At 38.2% G+C, this 23,585-nt stretch overlaps 1 protein-coding gene across 4 annotated transcripts in view; it reads left to right on the top strand.

The window, feature by feature from the left end:
• EPB41L4A (erythrocyte membrane protein band 4.1 like 4A) overlaps window positions 1-23,585 on the top strand; it is a 140,353-nt gene that overhangs the window by 74,964 nt on the left and 41,804 nt on the right. For all 4 annotated transcript variants that reach the window (XM_064438852.1, XM_064438850.1, XM_064438849.1 and 1 more), the window contains 5 exons: window positions 5,697-5,784; window positions 7,902-7,990; window positions 8,374-8,437; window positions 18,461-18,552; window positions 19,507-19,584. In XM_064438852.1, the coding sequence (XP_064294922.1) occupies window positions 5,697-5,784; window positions 7,902-7,990; window positions 8,374-8,437; window positions 18,461-18,552; window positions 19,507-19,584 (411 nt within the window). The remainder of the gene's footprint in view (window positions 1-5,696; window positions 5,785-7,901; window positions 7,991-8,373; window positions 8,438-18,460; window positions 18,553-19,506; window positions 19,585-23,585) is intronic.

Raw genomic sequence — 23,585 nt, 5'->3', positions numbered from 1 at the left:
TATAGTTAAAAAGAATGAAATAAAAATCTGTGTGTTCAGTTCCCTGTTCCAGGACAGATTTCCTGCATAACTTTGGACAAATTGCGTATTATGCCTATGCCTCAGTCTGCTGTCTGTAAAATGGGGATAATAACACTTATTTTCTTTGTACTGCCCTGTGTATTCAAATGAACTGTTAGGACAAAACCACTTTTAATCTAATAATGTACAGCACTTGGTACAATGAAGCCTCTATTTTCTTGCCAGATCCTTAGCCAGGGTAATGAAGGAGTGCTTGTAGCAACCTGCATGAATCTTTGTGGGCGCAGCTCACATTGCAGGAAGTACCAGGGAAGCAGTTTGTAAACCCATGGTTTGCGTGATAATCTCAGTTGCAACATCTGCATGAATTAAAGAGTCAGTTTGGTTTTACAAGCATAAAGTCCTTTCATTTTATTAACCAACATATCTTATATACAACATATTGGTAGTGGCCAATATAAACGATTCCGCTGTAAGAAAGAACATACGATTTGTAAGAAAAAAAGCAGTACCTAAAAACAGAGTCATTAGGCAGCACTGGATAACACAGGGCATTCAGAGTGCTGGTTTCTGGACAAAACCCAAACAAATTCCAGAACTTTGTGTGTGACTTTAAAACAGTGGCAACACAGGTTATTTGGTGGGCCTTGAAATTATTTTGTCTTAAACTGAACAAGGCACTATAGAAGTGTACAGGCATTGAAACTGTACCTGATAACATTTCTTATGTATGAGGAGGAGCTGAGAAGGCAGGAATAAGCTAGCGTTATGGTACTTGGCAGGGGCAACTGTTGAAGAGATTGCATGAGGAAAATATTAGGTGCACTGGAGACAGGACAAAGGAGAACTGCAGGGATATGGAACATGTATGTCAACAGACCTGGGAGATTCATGCAATCCCAACATAACCTTTGCAAAAGCTGGAAAAGACAGATTAATTTTTATAATAGCAAAACTTCAATTTTCCATCTTCCAGTTATTGGAATAATAATTACCTTGGACACAAAACATGTAAGTTCTGCTATCATTGACATTCTGGATAATCACTGCCTGATGGTGGATCCCAAGATGCTGCTTTGGGAGTCAGTTCATTTTCTGTCAGACCGTAGTTTGTGCATACAGTGCCTTCCCTTGATTACTTGTCACTAGAGTGGAAATCAAAACTGCAATAGGGACAACCAGCAGATGGACTGGAGTGCCCAATAGATAAGCAAAGCAAGGTAAGAACTAGTGAGCTCTGGCCCTATCAGTTCCCTCAGTGCTTGAGAATGGAATAATAGCAGTGGCATAGAGAGGAAAACCACAGCAATCTCATAGGAAACCAGAGCAAAGAACATAATTTCCAGTACAGAAGGCAGAGCCAAAAAGTGATCCTGTGTGAATATAGCTTAAATACAAGATGCATTTGCAGCAGCTGTGTAAGTAGTCTTTGTAAAGAGGAGGTTTAACTCTACACTGTCTCTAGATGTACAAAAAAATATTTAAAAATCCCCAGCAATTCAGAGCCACTCTTCGTCCCACTTTTCTGTTGTCTCACCCCTCTTTTTTAGAAATAGCCTTCTACATATGAAATACTTTCAGTGAGATTGGTTTTAGATTGACATACTCTTGGTAGATGAGTAACACAGGCTGAACCTCCAGTCACTGTGTGAAAGCACTGAAAGTCAGAGAGATTTGGCTTCCCAACCTGCTGTTCCAAATATTAGACCACAGTGCCTTCAAAAATGCAAAACATGAAATTAGTTTTGAAAATAAAACATATGCCAGAAATTCAACTGTACATAAAGCCAAAATAAACATTTACTTGCTTATCTCCCAAGTTCATGTTCATGGTAAGTGTAAGGAAGCTTGTTCTAACAAATCCAAGTTAGGTGCAATTGTGATATAACCATTTATTAAGATGGGAGAGTAAGAAACATTATATGCATATGTTCATCACACCCTTTGTCAAAGTAATGTAGAGATAATCAGAGCTAGCCATCTTGTATGTAGATCTGGATTTCTTGGTTTTCTTGCTATAATGAAGCCACAGTCTGGATAAAGGTTAACTAATTTCTTGCCTGTAGTTTTGATGTTAGTGTTATTTGTGCCTTGTTTAATGAGAATAGGTATTAACTCAGAGACACAGCTGTTCGCTTTGAAAAGTTCTCCTGTAATTGGAGTCTGTGCCAGTTGCCACATTGACCTGAGCTTTCTCTTTCAGGGAAGAGTGTCTGTTGTTCAATAATTATTTCTGTGTGGTTTCCTCACTGCCTTATAGTAACTGATGCGTTACAGTGAACTTTACTACAAGTCCTTTTGTGAAGTAAAAAAGTACTGGGTTTTCCATTCCAGAGATTGGAAACTGAGTCACAGAGAGTTTTTGTTCAACATCACAGAGATTGTGTTTGAGAAATGAAACTTGAGGTGAATTGCTATGTACCAGGCCACTGATACTAAGCAACCTTCATTTCTCTCTCTCAAGTTTCTGTAGTCATTAGTGTAGTAAATCAGATTAAGACCCGTTTGCCTCAAAAAGTTTAAAACCTTGAAGATGAAATTAAGAAGCTGGAAGAAGAGTGGTGGCAAAGAGGACTGATAACTGTCTTAATACTGTGTCTGGTGCTTTTATACACTTATTGATCTAGAGCTCTGATAGTCTTTTGCTGCTTGGCTCCAGTTAGGTGTCAAGGATTTAGCAGCATCAGAAAAGAGTGAAACTAAGGTGCACCCATTGCTAGTTCAGCCTGACTGTCATCATCAGCACTGCCAACATTCACTTCTGCAGAGGTGACAGCAGTCCCTCTAGTTAAGAAGTTTGAACCTAGAATGGCTGAAGACATATCCCAAATTATCTCACTTACCAGAGACATTTTAGGGACAGGTTTGTGATATGGTTTGGAAGAACTTCTTTATCCTTTCCGGGTCCCAGTATGGAAGCATGAGGGTTTTTGCAAGACAGCTGCAACACTGCATGTGCCTTGCTTGTGCTAGTTATGTCCAGATAAACTGGGTTTGGTTGCATGTTATTTTCACTGTTTTACACAGCACAGTAGCTATTCAGGGATTCATTCAGGACTCAGTTTTTTGAGCAAGCTTCTAAATCAGGTAAGTTGAAGGAAGTCAGAGATGCGGGGAGGTTCTGACTGCATCAAGTCTCTGCAGCCTACCTATTGTGATTGTTGTCCCATCTATAAACCAGCATGACAATACCAAGGTCAGATAGCAGGCTGACATGACCTTATGTTGTCATGCACATCTGGAGGAGCAAGCAGTGGCTTCAGGGCTTGCATGTGAGGAAGCAGACACTCATGGTGCTGGAGGAGGGATATGATCCCTCAGTGCAAATAGGAGAGCTTGTACTGGCCCTCTGACATTGCCTATTCCAGACTGCAGCAGATCTGGGACTAACTGATGTTTGGCAAGTCAGCTGTTGGTGTATTTTAAATCGATATTATACGCTGTCAGTGGGATGACAGTTAGCTTTGAGAGTCGCTTTCAATATTTCTTAGGGCTATTGGTGGCACTCAGGTGCTCTTTGTCCATCTAAAAGAGTGGTGCGTGTCAGCTGTTACATTGCCTGCTCTGCCATTAGCAACTGCAAGACTCTTATAGTTTTGTGGTGTATTGTCAGGTTGTATGATACCAAGGAGAGTTTGTATTTTCATACATGGTAAAAATGAAACACTTACCCATTGTAATGGTGAGAATTGTTTCAGTCCCTGACATTCCCTTCTCCCCTTCATCTTCTGTCTTCTCCATCTATATTTGCAAGGACTTCTTCCTCTGGCTTCCATTTGCGTCCTTCAGAAGCTCCAGCACACATCTTTATTTCCTTTAGTATTTTTGCAAATACACTTTCTTATAAATTATGTATCATTGTGAAAATATTTACAGACATGCGCACACTTATTTGACGCTTGAGCGTTTTGGTACTTTCAGAGCTAGGTGAGAATAGTGGGGTAAGCACATCAGCCGTTTTCTAAGTATGGTCAGTAAGGAAGCGCTAACAGTGGTATTTCAGTTGTTGGATTCTAGCACTTGTTCAGTCGTGGGGTAAACCACTTTCCTCAGGACTGATATTTAGTCTGCCTGGGAACTCAGTAAGACAGTACTGCTCCAGTGAACATTTTGCTTACGTTTCTGAGAGCTAACAACAAGATTTAAAAAAAACAAGCTGTGGAGTAAATTTTTGTAGCAGAAGTGGGTAAAAGACGTCAGATGTGCTAATACTGACATGCTGAATATCCAGTGTTCTGCATATTCTGAATACAAAGATGAATCGCAGATCTACTGAGAAATTCATCTCTTGAAGAAAGGGATTTCTCTTGCAAGCTTCAGGTTTTCTTCTCTTCCAGGAGGCCTTGGAAAGAAGGGCTAACACCTGAAACAGGATCAGTCCTGCTACAGGGATAAGATGGGCTGCTTCAGCCCATCTCTCAGATGCAAAGAAGGCATTTTAAATACCTATACTATTGCATTCATGCTAGCGCTGCTGTTTCACGTCTTTCACATTGGATGTGTTTTTTACCTCATCAGGCATAACGCAAAGTTGGCAAAACCTAGAAAGTACCTGCTAGGATGGAAAGAATAGGGAGACAAGAAGTAAGAGTGTGCATATTGCAGGACTTTTCCAGGTCTTGAGTCAAAATGTTGAGCTCCGCCTCACACCTTGAATTTGAAAGGTAACAAATGTGGTGCGGTACTTCCCCAAGAGAGCAATCACAGGGTGAAGCAGGAGATGCATCTTTTTGAGCTGATGGTTTTACAAGATGTATTGTACTTTCCCAACAACAGTCCAGTATCACAGAACTATTAAAAAGGAGCGAAGATGAAAATGCAGCTTCAGTTATTTCAGGCTTGCAACAGGGTGTCTTGCTCTTGTATCAATGGCACTTATGAAGGGAAGAACAAATTAAATTCTGAGGATCAGTCTGTTGAAGGCTTTGAATTTATTTAGTCATTTTGTTCTTTTTGAAAATCGGTCCTTCATCAGTGATGTAAATTATGTTCTCAGTAGCCAGGAGTCTTTTTCCCCACTAGATTTTCCCTATTGTTTCCTACCAACATGCAAATGATGGTAGTTAACTGATGAATTGATATTTGCAGATAGGAAGGCAATATGGATATTTGAAACTGGTAATCTCTTGAGAAAGACTCCAAACTTTGTTTTCACAGTAGCAGACTTGGGTATTGCCAGTTGATGTGATATCCTGTAGGCAAGATTTTATGAAGAAAGAAATATTTTATCTGAAGTCATGAACTGCTTCCAGAAATCCTGGTGGCTTCAGCTCTGCTATGTGGAAATAGTACCTCAGTCAATTATTCCATTCCTGCTTTATTAATAATCATGTATTGGAAAAAAAGTTATTTCGCTCATTCAAGCCTAAAAATGGAATGTCTGAAGTGTGTTTGTGACAGCAGGGAAAAGATTACCCACTGTAGTAGGCATACATTGTATATATGATAGCATATATCTGTGGCAGGATCTTACAGCAAAGAGCTTAGGACAAGTTTGTGCCTACTGTCCAGACTCATTTGGAGTGTGCATAAGTGCAGTACTGAAAGGATAGTGCCAGTCTAAACAGATAGTAGGAAAAGTTGCATACCTGTCCAGCAAACTATACTTATTAATATGATCTATTTCAATATGTTGAGTAGAAGTGCAAAGTTTTTACACAGAATTTTGTTTATAGGGGTCAAGTTCCTGCTGAGGCAGAAGTGAACTACTTAGGGGTGGCCAAATCCCTGGAAATGTATGGAGTGGATCTCCATCCTGTTTATGTAAGTATTGTTTAAATATTTTAAAAATGGTAACAATGAAAAACATTTCCCTGTACTAATGTGGCGGAGAGTATTTATAGTTTAGTTGCCACAGAATAACTTGAAAGGAAACGCTGCACTTAAGAAATGCAAAAGGAGACATATTTACAGACTGAGGGGATTCAGTCATTCATATATACAGAAGCCTGATGGTTTTCAGATGAAAGGCTGTGATTGTATTACACCTATAAAAGACAATCAGTTACACTCTGAAAAAAAATATCAGATAAATAAGAAGTAATTAGTGCAAGTGTCAGGAGAGATGAGAGACGGTTATAATTTCCATCTTTGACACAAGAATTTGTACATTGTTCTTGTGTAAATAACAGCAAGTATGTTCTGAAACCTTTTCAATACCATTGCAAAAGTTAGGGTGGGGTAGCAGAGCATGTCTGGCTTTTTTTAATGTTCTTTGTGAAGGTTTTACGAAAGATCCAGAGTACCTTTCCAGCTTTTCCTCTGCTGTATCATGCAGCATTGCAAGTTGTCTGTATTGCCTCAGCAAAACCCTCCATTTCTTTTGTAAAACAACATGTATGTTGGGATTGGATCCAAGTTATCACCTGGAGGCTATGTGCTCCTGGTGGAAACATCATTCTATCTTGTTTGAATAATTGCACTTGTGGCAGGTTTTTTTGAATGAAAGAAAATCAGAAGTTCAAACAGGGAGTTGTAATGTAGATAGTTCACTGAGTTAGATGTCAGTAGTTTGCAAAATTACTTGGAAGAAAATAAAGAAATCAAGATAATCAAGTATGTATTTCCTGCTGAAAATTGTGTGACCCGCAATATGAAATATTTTTTAATGCATCCTGTGGCTTAATTGTATTCATATCCCATGCTCTGTGCTCCTCCCACCCATAGAAAGCTGGGGGAGTTGGAACAAGATTCAACATGATCCAACAAAATCATATTAAATTAGCAGAGCCTGGAAATTTTTTTCTCTTAGCTTGCTCTTACTGTGCAATAAGATCCCTGCCTGGGTAATGAGGGGTGAATTGTAATATGCCCAAATCTAACCCACAAATATCGTAGTTTCTATTTATACTTCAACAGCAAGAGAAGCCCTTATTTGAGACTGAAGCTGCACACATGAAGAGATGTAGTTCTTTTCCTTGCTTGGTTGTATTAAAAGTAAAGATGCCTTTAGCAGTTAGTTCACTGAGGAGGACAGGCAGAGCTTGTGGAGGTGTGCTTGAGCCTTCTCATATCAGTAGTCACACAGAAGGACACTTTCTACAGTCAGTCCATCTCAGTTGATATTGCTTTGTGGTTTGTGCACTGTGCGTTTAGAGCTTGCAAGGCTTTTCTGTGTTGCCTCAAGTAGATAGATGAACAAGTTTTTGCAACTGACTTTCCTTTAATCTCATGCACTAAAGTTTGCTCTCTTTCAAGTGTAGGGCGCATCTGATTTTGGTAAATTGGGGAGGCGAGGGCCATATGCCACTCACCACCAGGGTTTTCACCCTGGTCTCTCCTGACGTGGTTTACGATTTGGATACTGACCTCAGGAATGGTTTCCTTTGGAGGAGATGATGAATGCAGCTGTTCCTTCCATGTTGCTACCCGTTCTGAACAAAAAAAATGCTCTGAATCTCTCAAAGGAGCTACTTCGCTTGGTAGCAGTACGCAGATGATACTATTTTAGGAGGGAGAAGGCAGCTGTGAGGTGATGTTATAGTAGAATAGGTCAGAAAATCACTGTTTACCTTCAGCTGGAAATTCAGATGGGTGTTGCATTCATGTCTAAATAAAGAATTTAGTTTGTGAGTTTTGGCGATTTATCAACAGTCAAAAGTAATACCTTAAAAAAAAAAAAAGTTATTTTTATTTTTTCACCACGGCATATGGAATCACCCATTCTTTCCCTCACTGCTAATCTTTCTGCTTCTTTGCCTCTATGCCTACAAGTTATTGTACCGGAGGTTTTGTCGGTAGATCAAATCCTGTTTTCCCAGTTGCACAGAGTGTGAAACAGTATGTTTAAGCGAGGCATCAGGCTGACTTCCTCAGTAGACCTCACTGCTCCAGTGGTATGACTTGCCACTGTATGAATGACATATATATTTATTTTCTAGGGTGAAAACAAATCTGAATATTTTTTAGGATTAACACCCGTAGGAGTTGTTGTCTACAAGAATAAAAAACAAGTAGGAAAATATTTCTGGTATGTATAATTTAAATGTGTAGTCTGTGCTAAATCAATAAGCATGTTGTATGGAAATGTATGATTTGTGATATCTATTGGAAAGGATAATTGTATCAATAAAAAAAAGTATAGTTGGAATTCCTAATCTTTGTCTGAATTATACAGATTTTTAATTCTTTGGTAATCCAAGTATTGAAAAAAATAAATAGTTCAGCTTTACTGTAGTGATGCTGAAATGTTTAAATACTGCTAAATTTTCTGTTGATACCTGGTGCATATCTGAAAAGAAATATAGTTGTGAATTCCTTTTTGTCTTTGTATGTAAATATATACAACTTTATATCTTATTATGCGTGAAACTAAAGTCTCATCAAGTTCTGTCTTTTTTTCCAATATTACAGGCCTAGAATTACAAAAGTTCACTTCAAGGAAACACAGTTTGAACTTAGAGTCCTGGGAAAAGATGTAAGTTTTTATTTAAGCCTGAAAGAAAAAGAAGTAGTCTTGGGTGTAATGAAGTGGGAAATTTTTGGTTTCCATCAAAGTCTAATTCATTTTGTTGAAATATACTACAAGAACCATCAAAGTGAAATTAAGTTTATTGATAGTTACTGCAAGAAAATTACCTTATCCTCAAGCATAGTATGTTCCTGATGGTGCTTGCAGTTTTATTAAAGAAAGAGGAAGAAGAAAGAACTTCTGTTGACATTTTGCAGGCAAGGGGAGAGAACTTCAGCAGAACAGTACCGAAGTAGGAATTTTACAACAAACCTTTATCATTTTTTATCATGCTCTGTGAAAGAGAGTAGACTGCTTCTGCAATACTTTGTTTATGGTGTTATATAATGGTTTTAAAGTAGGATAAATCTACGTGGAAAGCTAGTATTAACCAAAATGTGGATGGAAGAAAACACACAAAGTTGTGAAGCGCAAGTAATTTTGTAGCTTGGAAACAGAAACAGCCACATAGTATAACTCAAAACCCACTTGTCAGAGTTTAACTTCATTGTGCTGTTAGACCATTTGAGGGAAAACAACGTTGGTTCCAGTGGAGCAAGGATACCAGGTTGATAACAAGAGAAGATGTTTTAAGATAGAGTCAGTGGAAAAAAGAGAAAAATATGTCACCTATGAAGCATGTAGGGTGGAGAGGGGAGGAGGAGAGTGTTGTGAATGTAGGGAAAATTATGAAGTGTAATAAAACAAATAGTCTGTGATTTTTTTTACCTCAGTTTGCTGAGATATTTTTTGAAAATACTCTGTAGGTCTCTTTGGAATGTCAGGACTGAAAGTTTATATTTTTGAAGAAGTACTAATCTGCTGGTAGTATTCCCCTTTTCTGATTATCTACATATCTTCATTCATTTATGTAATGGCTGTTACTCTTATCCATGATTTTTCTGTGAGGCCATTTGGTATGTTTGGTACATTATAGGAAATATAAGCGTACTCCTGACTGGTTGTCTTGGCTCTGTCATGGACAGCATTTCTTGTGTCTCTGCAAATGTATTTGCAAGTTTTGCTTTTGTTACTCCCAAGTGTTTTGTTTCCATTTGGGGTGGTGATCTACAGGAATTTTATTTCTGATGGTGTGTTTGTTGAAATCAGAGAGTTGTTTGAAGGCTGGGGGAACGTTGGGAAAACTTTTCTCAATGTTTCATGTGCAGGGTGAGTGCCTGTTCATGTATAAACAAGTCCGAATTTGACTTAGAGTGAACTGTATTGAAGTGATGCTGTAGTTTCTGTTTGATGCCACATATGTATGGTTTTTGTCTGAGCTATGTGGAATTGCAAAGGTTTAATGTGCTGAGCAGAAAACCTGGAAGCTCTGGAAAATGTGCTTAAGTAGAGACTGTGAATGTTGATGGTTGGTGAATGCTTCCTACTGTGATCGTAACACAACACGATGTCAACACTTTGACAGCACTTGGTATTTTCAAGTCTTGACAGGTACTTTTAGGAAATTGTTCAAGAGAACAGTTAAGTACAAGGGCGTGTACAGTCATTAAATCTCCTTTGCAACTAATACTCACTTGAAGTGTTTCTACAGTGCTTCATATCCTAACAAGATCAGGAAAGGCCAAAATGGCCCAGAAAAGTCTTCCTCTCCCTTTTTTTTTTTTTTAAACACTCTGGTGGTGTTACTTTGAACAAAATTATGTATTGGAATAAGTAAACAGTAGCCTTAGTCTCTGGATTAAAGCCATCATAACAATTTATGCTGTTCTGCGCCTAGAGGAGGAAAAGCTCATTAGTGTATTTGTATGACTGTATGTTCCAATACAGTCCCTGAAAACTTAATTCACAAATTTATCTTACTTTTCCATTTTTTGGAATAAATGCTATCACTTCATCCTTCCATGGGGGACATGAATTTGCAGTATATGATGGGAGAATAAATGTGCCATTTTCACTTCACCCTGCCTCCTGGGGTATCACTTTGCGGCCTGGGGAGTTAATACTATCTTTGTCTCAGATGTGGTATACCAAGCCTGGAACATGTTATGTGTTTCTAGTTCAGTGGAGAGAAGGCCAGAAAATATTCAGGAAGTGGAGAAATAATGGAGACTTTCCTGTGGCTTAGGCAGAGCTTTATGGCTTATAGCAAAGGAGTTAACATCGTGTAGTAAAAAGGGCAGATTATTTCTGAGTATGTTGAGAGCTTTGTGTGAATCATGTTTTCCATATTGTAGTGAAAACTGTTTGCAGGCTGGATTTTGGCTTGTGTTTCCACACACTAGCTACCTTCATTCACACTGATGAGCATCTTTCACAGGGGTACCTGTGAGGAAGCTGTTGGTGCTTTTAGTACCAATGAAGTGTTGCTCTTCCCCTGCATGAGGTTAATTGTTGTAACTTCTTTGTTCTCCCTTTCAATAAATTTGTCCAAGATTTTTTTCAAATCTACTGAAAGAATTTGAATGTGTACTTCCCACTAAAGGGGTGGAAGTAGACATCCTGATCTCCTTGACAGATGCATATATGGCAGTCTAAATGTACCAGTCCATGTCCCTAGGCTGCCTGAAAAATACAGTCTGGGGTGTCTGTGTCAGCCATATTTATGGCTGTTGAGTTTGTTGTTTACATTATTTCACATCTTATAAACTTGATGGTTCATGAGCAAAAGGTATTTATGCTTACTGTCTTACAATAAAGGTACTTCACCTTTCCTGTTTTGTAGTAGTTTCGTTATGTCTTGTACTTCTTCATATCTCTTCCATGAGAACTTTTCCTGTATATTTAACTTCTTCATATTTTTCCTGCATACTGTTGCTATTGTCTGCAAGCATGACCATCAGTATTTTGGTTTTATCTTTCACTACTTTTCTTGTATTATATGTTTTCTCCCTAAGGCTATTGCTATTGCCCCTTCATAAATAAAATACTGCCCTTAATACTTGGCTGTCTGTGACTTACCCTGACATGAGACTAATGACCTGGACCAGCTGACAGAAACTCTTTTTCAGTGGTGTTAATCATTGAATCAGTACTGCATTGTCCCCTGAGTGGACTCATGCTGTGAATTCAGAGCTAGAAACATGTTAGGCTTTCCGTGAAAGCACTGAGTATCAGCATGAAATAAAGAACCCTCCCCCTGTGAGGACTGCACAGAAGGATTCCCCAAACACGACAATCACAAAGAATTTTTGAAGACGAGAAAAATGTATTTTCATGTGGTTTCCTTTAAGGAAACAGAGAGATCCATCTGATGCTTGTGCACAATTCTTGGTAGAATAGATGTCTGTAGAGCAACCGTGCCGGATCTGATCCAGCAATACAGGTGACTACCAAAGGTGAACACAGAGACACCCCAGTGCAGCAAAAGGGAGCCTAATCACAACGAGTGCATGATGTGGAAGTGGGTAGTTGGAGGGGTGCACAGCACACCTTCTGTGCATTCCCTGTGTGAGGAATATGGCTTGCTTCCTAGATTTCTTTCTCAATTAAGGACATGAAACAAAATAGAGCAAAACATGCTTTGATAGATTGTGTAGGCTGCGAACGTAAATGTAATAATATGCAAGAGTTAGAGATGTGGAGCTTTTTTGCCTGTAGGTACCGAGTACTTCTGTGCAGTTCCCCACAACCCCGTACTGTTGTCTGTAACAGTGCCTTTTACTTTGGTTGCACTGTCTGAACATGCAAGTGCTTGATTTCACTCCTTCACACAGTTTATGCGAAGCTTCTGTTTGCTACTTTTCATGTTTCTCTTTCACCAAACCAGAAACTGTTGAATGTGCAAAACACTTGCTTTCATTAGTTTTTCTTGTAAGAGAAAGGTCTTTTGAGAGCCTGAAATTTTTGTTTCAAGGCATTTTGAAATTTGGGTTCTTTCAAGTCAGATCAAGCCCCCAAACTGTGCAATTAAAAATGATTTACACATTTTCAAGACATGCCTTCCTCTGCAGTCTTGCTTAGTCAGATGAAGAGGTCCAGCTTAGCTGAATTCATAAGGAGAAGTTGGTAAAGACTGTTCTCAGGAGCAATATCAATCACTACTGCATGCTAGAGGAACTTCAGGGCAATTCCAAAGCACATAATGCTCCCCATTCTCGTGGCTGAAACTTGTTTAAACACAAGATTTTTGTGTTCCTCTGAATAGTCTCAGAAAAACCTGGAAATATGCTTAATTTTTTAAGTCTGCTTTTTGTAAGTGTCAGAAGTCTGAAAAGTAATTGCATTACTAAGGTGGTTCAGCTATACCCCTTCTTTCCCTGTCACATGCTGTTTCCATCTTGAGTTACAAGTTCTAGGCAGGAACTTCTAATTTGATTTATTCCTCTCACAGTTTCTTGGTAAGATTGAACAGGGTTTGAAGAGATGTCCATCCCATTCTACAGTCCAATTTATCTTAGATTTCAATTCCAGACAAAAATAGCATTCTGATCTTTGTTATGGTTTAACAATTACAAATGACTTATATCATTTGCATTTGCACCCACTTAAGCCAGAGTGGTAGTGGAATCATATAGAACAGTTTTGGCTTATTTTGGTTGGTTTGGGGTTCTCTTGCCTTTTCTTAACCACTTTTTGAGCCATCATGGAAGGATTGTAAGATTGGTTCAAGGCTTGATAGCAAAATCTTCAGTAGTTAATGCTTTTGAGGGAGAACTAGGATTAAAATTCCTGCATAAACTTAAAGCTCATTACCACTAAGGTGTTACTGACAGCTTCTTTTTTCTGTAAGTTCCTCTTTAATTCTTTTTTTTAAATTGGTATATACAAGTCTGAGATATGTTTGTTTCAATCTTGACATGCTTTGTGCAAACTGGCACAGCATTAATTTTAATTCCTGACTTGTATAATGTTCTTAAAGATTGACCTTGTGTAACCAGTAATAATACATTGTCTCTTACATAAGCTATGATTGGTATGTATTATGTAAATATATAAAGACAGAATATTTCCTATTGGAGTTAACAATTGATAGTGCCCTGGTATGTGCCTGACCTGGCAAAGAATAATGTTGGGAAGCAGTAGCTTCAGAGCTAGTGTTAATAATTCTGTTACATGTACATGCACGTGTATTACATGTACATGCAGTGTGCTCTGTAATGAGACAAGATTCCTCCTTATGCTATATTAATATTCAGTGTGACTATGAAGAGTAGTGTGGGTGCTGGCAGGCTTTCCACTGTGGTTTTGGGTTTGGGTTTTTCTTCTTTATTTTCTGAGCCTGGATTGGTGGGAACCAATATATGTCTCTCATAAATTATAGCAGCTAAAGCCTGCTCTGAATCATAGGTTTTCAAAGTATTTTTGATCTGTGGATGGGTGCAGTGCTCCTCAGAACAGGTATAAGTCTACTGACAGAGGCCGTCTTATCTTTGGAGTAATCCGTGGACTTCACAAACAAGGGATCTTCTGGCCCCCAGCAGGAAGCACTGCCATTTTAAGTGTGTGTCTTCTCTTCCAGGTGGACTTGAGCTTGCCCTGCCTGGGCACTGAGCTAGCTGGGTGCAAAGCAGCTCTGACCTCAAAAGCCGTGCAATCACACTGGCGTGGCAGAGCAAGCTGGGAGCTGTTTGCAAAGGGCAGTGTGGGCACTCCTGAAATAGTGTGTCAGCTCTAGCAGTTCCAGAGGCATTTTGTAGTTAGGTAGAGCAATGATCCCTCTGACTTGTCTCATTTGAAGGCATTAATAACACGCTTTCAGTCTTTCAGTTAAGTGTGTGTGGGAAGGTTATGGTGGAACACTACTAATTACCAGCTGTTTAGCGGAGGTCTTGAAGGCCCTGCCAGATCAGTCTTCTGGCTGATTTGAGTGGCAGCACAAAACAGATATGAGCTGTGGCTACGTGTTTGAGTGCCCATCTGTTCATAAACTCGTATTATAGTCAAGCTATCTACATCCCCTGTTCCAGTCTATCTCACCTCCCATGGTTAAAAATGGTGGTGAGGCTATGGCAGTATGAGCTTTAGCATGTTTTGGAGACTGCAGGACAAGCTTTTAAAGCATTCAAAAGGAGAGGAATGTTTCATGTTTGTCCTCACCATTTTCTAATGTCCTGCCTTTTTCAGGATTAGGAGAAGGTAGTCAAAGAGCTCAACATCTAGATACTGCTGCAAAGGGTATGCTTGTCCTTTTGCAGCCTCTGGCCATGTGGTCCTGCCCCCTCCCATGCTGGTGCAAGTCACAGATGTGATCAAAAATCACTGTACAGAAATAAGTGTTTTTCTGCTTGTTTAATGAGCACAACCGGCGTCCTGAAAGAACAGACAAACACCAAAGCTGATTCAAAAGAGAGGGGAGATCTTTGGAGCATGCAGACAGCCAGGACTGCTCTGGGAGCAGTGAGCCATCACGGTTTATGATGCCTCACCTTTAGTACACTGGGCTCTCCAAAAGCAACAGGATGAGTAGCAGGGAGCAGCTTGTGAAGCACCAAACAACACTGAATGAGTTTGGAGTTGTCATTTCCTACAAATCATTAATAAAAGTACAGTAGGACCTTGTTTCTTTTGGTTCAGATATATCAGAATAATAAGAAAAAAAATCCAGCTAACTTTCACTACCTGTAAGGAATTACAATTATTCAAGATGCTAAAACTGTTTCCTTGTATTGGAAACAAAAGTTCATGCTGTTAACAGGTAGGGCCATCCTTGCCTTACCTTTTACAAATCAATTTATTCCCTTAGGGAAGAAAGATTAAACCGGGAAGATACTACTGCCTTCAGTACTGCTTAATTTTTATAGATGCATTTATAAATTGTGAGGGTAATCACAGTACTCTTGCAAATCTTAAAAAGCTGTAAATGGAAGTTCTAAACCTAGATGTACTGTATGCAGTGTCATAGTGGACATAGTTGCAGTAAGTACTGAATCCTTCACAGAAAATGTGAAAAATGGTAAAAGAATTATGAATTGTCTCTTCTGTATTGGTGAAAGACCTTGGAGATTAATATTTTAGGCTTTCTTTCTCTCTTTTTAGTAAAATTTAACTATGCTATTTGACTTATTATGAGGATCCATTCTGAGGCAGTAGTATCCAGACACGTGCTTTTCCTTCAGATTCAAATAAGTAACCCTCAGTGTGTTGTCAGAAAGCTTGTTGGTCCATCCCCTGATTTTTAGGCAGTTGTTTAATTTTCCAGATCTGAATTCCATATCTTGTTCATAAATTGGATCTATAGGGCTATGCTGTTTTTTCCTGAGTGCTTTTGATTACTGTGTACTAAGATTAGATGTTTCAGCACATAGTTAATGATCAAAATTTGTTTCTTACCAGCTGAGACAAGTTTTCTTCCACCTTAGAAAATAATGCCTTCAAGTGATGGAATCAGTAATGTTTGGTGGTCAGATCTTTGAATCATGGCAATGTAACTATACTGTCCCTCTTATAGTCACTGATTTTCATGTGTTACGTGCAGTTTGTTTTGTATATGAGAAAATTGTAAAACTTTAACTTTAAAAAGAAGAAAAAATGGACAAGTAGAACCTTTTCCATCATGGGGACCTTTCCCTGAATTCCAGTGGCATTCAAACTCGTCTAATAATAAGATATGGCAGAAATACCTTATTTTAACACGTCTCTCTAAAAAAAAAAACCAAAAACATCCCTGGCACCTCTCTGCCCCTCCCTTCCCCCAGCCCACAAACTCTCTTCTCTGAGATTATGTAATTGAATAAGTTTAAGTGCTGCAGAGTGCAGGAGCAAGATCCTGCATATTAAAAATGAGTCATTGGGTTCTTTCCTAACAGAAGTTAAACTGACTCATCGTATTGCATAAAGTTTGCAATACCACAGGCCTGATCTGATATTAATCTTTAAAAGTACACTGGTGACTATAGTTGTGTGAGTTTATATGAAGTCACATCAGATGACAGTCTGATCTAGAAATTCTAATGTAAATTAAATAACAAAATCTGAAGTTATGTTTCTGTTATGTGTAAAATAAGTAAATAAAAAGTACCCCTTGACATGTCTTCTTTAAAACTTTGAAAATGTAAATATGCAGTACGATCTTTGAGTGGGTAGACTCTTTTCTGGCTGCCATTGGAACAAGAGCAATATTGTTGAAAATTCTAGTATAAATAGATTTTTCTCCTTGACAATCTTCAAGATTCTTCAGGAAACTTTTTTTTCCCCAATTACTTAGGGTTTTTTTTTTTCCCTGTTTTAGAAGAGCTTCAGTTTTTAAAGTTTCTGGTTATACTTTTTATAAATTATACTTACCTTTGCTCCAAGTTAATCCCCTTGTGGATCCTGCAGAAAGATGAAGATCCCTTGCAAGCCTGAAATTGTATTTTAAGGAACTGTAGGAATATATTTATGGGACTAGTCTATGTAATCATCTCGAATATTGACCATAATTTTATGCTATGCATAGCCATCTCAGATAAATCCTAGTTTTCAGTATTCTCTGTGGCTGTCTTACTGTACTCTTCTTTCTTGTTGTGATGCCCTAGAGGGGAAGATGTACTATTGAGAGAAGACTAGATGATGATTTTAATTCCTTGGATATTCCATGGGACTGTTGCAGCCAGCCATTAAACAAAGTAAAATAATCCATGGGAGAAAATAAACTCATGTATATGCCTCCAATTTGGTTGCAGCTTTTTTTGTGTGTCCTTTTTTTTTTTTTTTTTTTTTTTTTTTGTCAGGGAATGAAAACTTGATTGCTCTAACCACAGATGCAAAGTTCTGTCACTTTTACTGTTTGTTTCAAGGTGGAAGGCTCTTTGAGCAGGTAATTTGTGATTTTGTGAGGCTGCCTGACAGCCATTAGTAGAGATATAATTGGTTTTTGTTAGAGGTGAAATTTTGAGTCCTAGAGAACATACTGAATTAGTTCCCAGTTTGCAAGGTGCTTGCAGGTCACCATACCTCATTAAATGAAAAGTGACAGAAACTTGCCAGAACTCTTTACCTATGTATGCATGGCACTGCAGAAGTGTAACTATTGCAAGGGCATCCGTTTCCTGAGATCAGCTGCTGAAAGTGGTATGAATGATACCCACTTTGTAACTGACATATTGGGAAAGTGGTTTTAGGGCCCAGTTTTGTTACAGATGGTATTGTACCACACTGAGGATTCACCCTGAAGTCAGTGGAACTACTCATTCTTCGTGCAAAAAGCACGTACAAAACTGAGCACTTAGGTTTACTGAGTGACAGATACATGGAAGTGTGTTTTATGTGAACACACTTGAATGTTTAGCTTGTTGGAAACAAGCAGTGTGGTGTGTCTGTTGCTTCTTCTTGTCTGTTGGAAGTATTTTATAGTTTGTGTATGCCTGACTGCTCTTTCATCTCTCCCTGCCTTTTTCTCCTGTCTACTGTACTGACTGCCTATTTCCAGTGATTAGGTTTTCAGCTTTGAATATTCTTTTTTTGTTGTCCTCCTTAAGAGATTTTAAGGCGGATTTTATGGCTTTTACCTTTGTCCTTTTTCCTGGTATTTTGAATTATTTTGAAGTTAGCTAATTTTAAAAAAATCTTTTTTATTTGCAGTTTTAACTTGGTTGTTCTCTACATGTATGTTTTGCACATTTTCTCTGTGTTGTTGCTTCATATTAGTTTATCACAAATTTAGAGTTTCTTTCACTTGTTCTTGATTTTTTTTTTAATACTGTTAAACAGAGCCATGGGAATATATTTTTGCTTGACATCTGAGGTGCAATTTCAGAAAACATCAGAAACGTACTATCTGAAAAAACTTTTGTGGTTTTTAATTAGGAAAAAACTGATATCTACAAACAAGAATGAAGGACCAGAAGTGTTCCAATAATCTCCTTTCTCTTCTGTTTTTCTCTGTCTAAGGAATTCTTTAAATAATTATTTTCAGGGAATGAGAAACCAAAAAGAAAACGTCTTCTAAATGACAAATTCTACAGAATTATAGAACCTGCTTTTCTTCATAGTGATGTGTTTTCTTATGTGCATTGATATGAGATGGTCAGTTCTTGTGTTCAGTAAATGAAGATCCACTTCACTGGCAGAATCCCTCATAACAGTATTGATTTTGTTTTGTTTTGTTTCCAGTGCAATGAAACTTCCTTCTTTTTTGAAGCACGTAACAAGATGACATGCAAACATCTCTGGAAATGCTGTGTAGAACATCATACCTTTTTCAGGTGAGTGAGGCAGAAGTTGTGGTTTCATTACCAAAAGGAGGGAGTTTATATTGAATAAGAACCTTGTTATACCTATAGAGTGGCGTAACACAGGCTTGCTGCCTGGAAACACATTTTTGCTCTTGGTTATAGAATGCTCTTAGAAGCTGATGCCTTTCCTTTTCTTACAATACGTGAAACAGTAATTTTAAAATTCAGTAGTTTGGTGGGTTTTTTTGTCTTAGAATTCTTTTTGAAACAGTACATCAGGTTGCATAAAGTAGGCTTTAACAGAAGTATCCACAAATGTATATGGCAGGATTTAAGCTGATTTTCAGCTTAAATCAGGTTTTCCGATTTAAAGCACCATTGGCTTGAGTGAGGCCTTTGGATTTCAGACATTACTATTTCCTACAATGCACAGAAATTTCATTTTTTGATAGAAAGACTTACTAAATTTGTTTAACATTTTGCTTACTTATTGAAGTGTATAAACTGTTTCCCATATTACACATCTCAAAACACTTTCTTTTACTGTTGCGAAAACACTAACAGAAATTTGCAAGGGTGTCTAGCTAGGAACTGGTCGATGGGATGCTTGGGGCTGGCTTTAGCATTGGTGTAAATGAGTAAGCTCAGAATCCCTCCTGCAGTGTCATTACTGTGGCATGTTTTTGCTGGCTCCTGTGAAACATTAAGCGAAAGGCTTCTGTTGCCAGCAGTTTACAGTAGACCCTGAAATAAAGAGAGACAAAAGATAGATGTATCTTTAGGTATAAATGAGGAGAGCATAAGCATGTGGCTTTGTGGAGCTCTCAAGCCCATAAGAGTCTGCCTGGAGTCAGGGGTGAAGAGGAACTGGCAGTAATTTATTTTTTTTTTAACCTAAAGTTTGTATTTCTCTTTTCTTGGGAAGGCAACTGTAATTGATACGTATGTATGTAACTTTGTTGTTTTATTTTTCAAACTACATAGAGTGCCAGAGAATGAGTCAAACTCTCTGTCAAGAAAATTCAGCAAGTTTGGATCCATAGGTCATAAACATCGGTACAGGTGAATTTATTTAATTGTTTAAACTTCAGTTTATTCCTTCTTCATTCTTTCTTTTCTCCTTTTTTCCAATGAAAGAAACACCCCACCCAGACTATGTGTCAGAGCAGTACTGCTGACAAAGCATGAATCAGGGCCATTTTAACAGACGCTCTTCGGGAGTTTGGCTGTTTTGGGACAAATGTGGGTTATTTCTCATTCTCCAGATCCCCAGAGTTGTCTAGGGCCTGCCATAGCCCATAGTGAAAGTCAGAGCAGCCTTGGCAATGCTTTAAGGCAAAATCTCCTTATAAGTCCTGAAATTATGTCTTAAAGGGTTTTTCCTGACAACTGGGGAATATCAAAATGAGGAGGCATGTTGGCTGCTGCCTTTCTTCAGGGAATTATACACTTCTCTGCACCAGCCCTTTGCTAAAGTCTGTAACTGTGGTGGCCTTCTTCACAGCTGCAATTGAGCTAATCCTGTAGCAGTACTGCTGGTGCAGTGCTATTGATTTAAAAATAAAAATGAGGGCAGATCTGAATGGAGATGGGGGTATCTTTTCTAATTGGAATAGCTGGCAAAATTGGATAAGCATTCAAAGCTGCAAGCCTTGAGAGGTGCAGTAAACTTCAGGCTAAAGGTGTATACTGTGCACTTAGTCTCAATTTTACCTTCAGTTAATGAAGTAGGCAGTGTGACATAAGGGGCTGTTAGTACTGTGATGCAGAGGAAGATGTGGCCGTGACAGTGGGCTTAAGATCCTCTAGCTGCTGTGCCACAAAGGACTAACAGAATATAGATGTAGTTAAAATTGTAAGATGTCAGAAACCCAATATTTTTCCTAAGTTTTGTTAGGACATTGTATTTTTAAGTCTGTTTAAATGACAGGGTCTTTGTTGAGTGAGTAAGGCACTTGATTTGGCAATTGGCGACCACTGTTTCAAATCCAAATCTGTCATGTTGGCTGAAAAATTTTAGGCTAAATAATTAATTGTCTGAATTTACAATTGCTTTAGAGTTGCATATTCAGTGAACTGGAAAGGGAGAGGGGAAAACTGCAAATCAAAACCACATCTGAAAGCCAGGCCCCTTTCCTTTTCCGTTTTCATTTTCCCTCTTGGTCAAGTGGGGATAAAAATAGTTTTTAATCTTTTGTAGCTATTCTGAAGCTGCTGGGTGAAAAGCCACTGTATTTAGTAAATTCTTTATGTAATTCTTTATTTCTATATAGCTATAACTATATAGTTATATTCTATATCTAGAATATAGATATAATTCCAGATCTATATATAGATAGATCTATATGTATTTTATATATAGAAATCTATATATTAGATCTAGATATAGAATATATATATCTATAATATATACATCTATATAAATATACAGTTTCTACTAAAAACTATGTATTTCCTATAATGGCAAATTTTATAGGTTTTTTTCCATGGCCTGCAAATATACCAGGTTTGTTCAGGTTTTTTTTTTGGCTTGTCTCTCTGTCTGCCCTTCCTGTCTATATTTCCACCATCACACAAGAAATACATGGATCATAATGGGTAAGGCTGACAGTTGTTAGTTAGGCAGTTCTTTGTCACTGCCTCTTAGGAAGACTTCTCTAAAAACAAGAAAACCATAACCCCCAAATTCTGTAGCAGCTCCTGCATTGGAGTTAGTATCGGTGATAGATACTAGTAGCAGCATGTAATAGTATCTCTATCACACTTGTCATCAGTCAATCAGAATTCATAGTCAACTGTCTGTTACCTTTGGATGTAAGATCTTGCTTGTAAGGAAGGCATTACTGATGGAGAGATGTCTATGCCAGTGCTGAGCCTGAGCTCATGTGACTGAATCTCGACTGTCTCCAGCCAGGATCACTGGTGTGTTTCTGTCCCATCTTCTTCAAAGTATTTCATAATAATCCAGATTATTTGGGTTATCATATTATCTGGCATGATTCAGCTTCATTTTGCTGTAGATAATAGGGGAATGATTATACTGCCTTTAGGGTTTCTTGTTGGATCCTGACTCATATAACCCTTCTGTGAAACTGGATAGCAGTTCAGGGGATTCCTGCCAGAGTATTGTGGATGAGTTTCCTTTGCTGGACCATTTCTGCAGATTGGAGCAGGGTACTGGTGTTGGGGCAAAGGAAGCTTTCTTCTTACCAGGACCTTTCTGTCAATTTAAAAAAAAATACCATGAAGCAGTTTACTAGATTTGAGTTATTCCTGCTGGTGCTGCATTAAGTTTGTCTTCCTTTTTTAAGGAGTTTCAAGAGTTATCTGTGATATGGATTGCGATGTTGGGATGATGGTCATTACTGACAGCTGTGATTATCATGTTAGTTTTGTCTAGAACACTTCAAAGTATATATTTCCCTTCTAGTATGAGTTGCTCCCTGTTTTGCTGCAGGGATTCTTGAGAGCTCCCCCTGACCTGAGCAGATGTTCTGGTAAATGTGTGTTGTGATGTCTAGTTGATTATACAGTGTTAATGATAAATAGTGATAATCAACTGGTGTTTGATGTGTTAACTCTCACCTTGGAATTCAGAGCAGCAGTAACAGCATTTTCGTGTGCTTCAAGAATCTGCATATCCATCAGCTTTGATTGTCTTCCCTCTTTGCCTTTGGTTCCAGTTGTAGCACAAAAAGCAGTGACAGTGTTGTGTATCTCTATACATGATTACCTCAAAGCAGAAACCATAATCCCACTGTTTGACTGTGTATGTAAGGGGACCATAATATCTTTTGGCTTTTTTTTCTTTTTCTTTTTTTTTTTTTTTTAATCTTCTAGGTACTTCTCATCAGGTGGCAGACAGTTTTTGGGAAAGCAATTTCCTTGCCTTAAGATCAGATGCTTTGGCTAATATGTGGAGGTGTTAGTGTGAGTGGAAAGGTCTTATCCCCAGATGTTTTGTTAAAACTGCTTCTGAATTTGCAAGACTGGCATGGTTGCTGAACTTAAAAGTTGAGTAGAAGTGTTTTCTGGCTAACGTGGGAGCAAATGAAACATTAAACTGAATATCAGAAAACAGCATTACTGTGTTGTAATGTTAGAATTTGGGGGGGTTGTGTTCTTTAATTCTTTTACAAATTTTGAGAAGATAAAAATCCTGCAGTGCTGACTACCCCTGTGGTACTATTGGTAAAAATGCAATCATCCTGGTGGAGTCTGTTCACATAATTCAGAAAGTCTGCATATGCAATGCCTGTATAGTTGCGTGGCACTTGCTAGTATGATACCTGTTTACTTCTAAGTCGTCAAACTGCAGGTGTTTAAGCAACTGAGAGTGAATACTACCCAATTACTTCTCTTGTGTAGTAAGTTTCCAGAAACAAGCACGGAGTTTTGGGGAGGAATATGAGGCCTATTTTACATTTTTGTTATGAACATTTTATTCTGCTTAGTCACATGGAGAGGAACATTCAAATGAGTGTAAAATAATTTATTTAAACTTAATAAATTATTTAAATTGTGCAATGAAGAGCCTCACTGTAAATGGGAATTAGGACTTCTACTCAATTTACTATCATTTGGGCCTGTGCTAGGGAGAGTACTTTATTACAGTTTGCTTTGCATGGAGTTTTCCATGCCCTTTAGGTTGTTATTCCACATGACAGAGAAGTAGGCGCTTACTGACTGGGACTGAACAATGTTAAATATGTGTTTTCCTGAGATAAAAACTTAGATAAAGAATTGTGGAAGTAATCAAATTATTTAAGAAATTCTTACAGTAGAATACATTTGAGGTTACAAAAGGTCACACTATCTTAGCCTGTTCCTAATAAACTATTATTTTGCTTTAGTTGCATAGCTCCTCCTGAAAATGCCCAATATAGAAGAGATTGGCACAATCTGTTGATGATTCTGCCAATGACTGATTCAAAGCAAAAGTCAGTGTAGTGCTACTCTGCAGGAGAACCAGATCTGGGGCGAGAGGTGAATAGCTAACAAAAGATGCTGCCCAAACACCATGCATTTTTTCAATCTGAAGATCCTCTGTTTCTCTGATCAGT

Source organism: Phalacrocorax carbo, chromosome Z (genome assembly GCF_963921805.1).
Source record: "Phalacrocorax carbo chromosome Z, bPhaCar2.1, whole genome shotgun sequence".
NCBI lineage: Eukaryota > Metazoa > Chordata > Aves > Suliformes > Phalacrocoracidae > Phalacrocorax > Phalacrocorax carbo.
The sequence above is the reverse complement of the archived record's forward strand: the minus strand, read 5'-3'. Positions and strand labels throughout refer to the sequence as shown.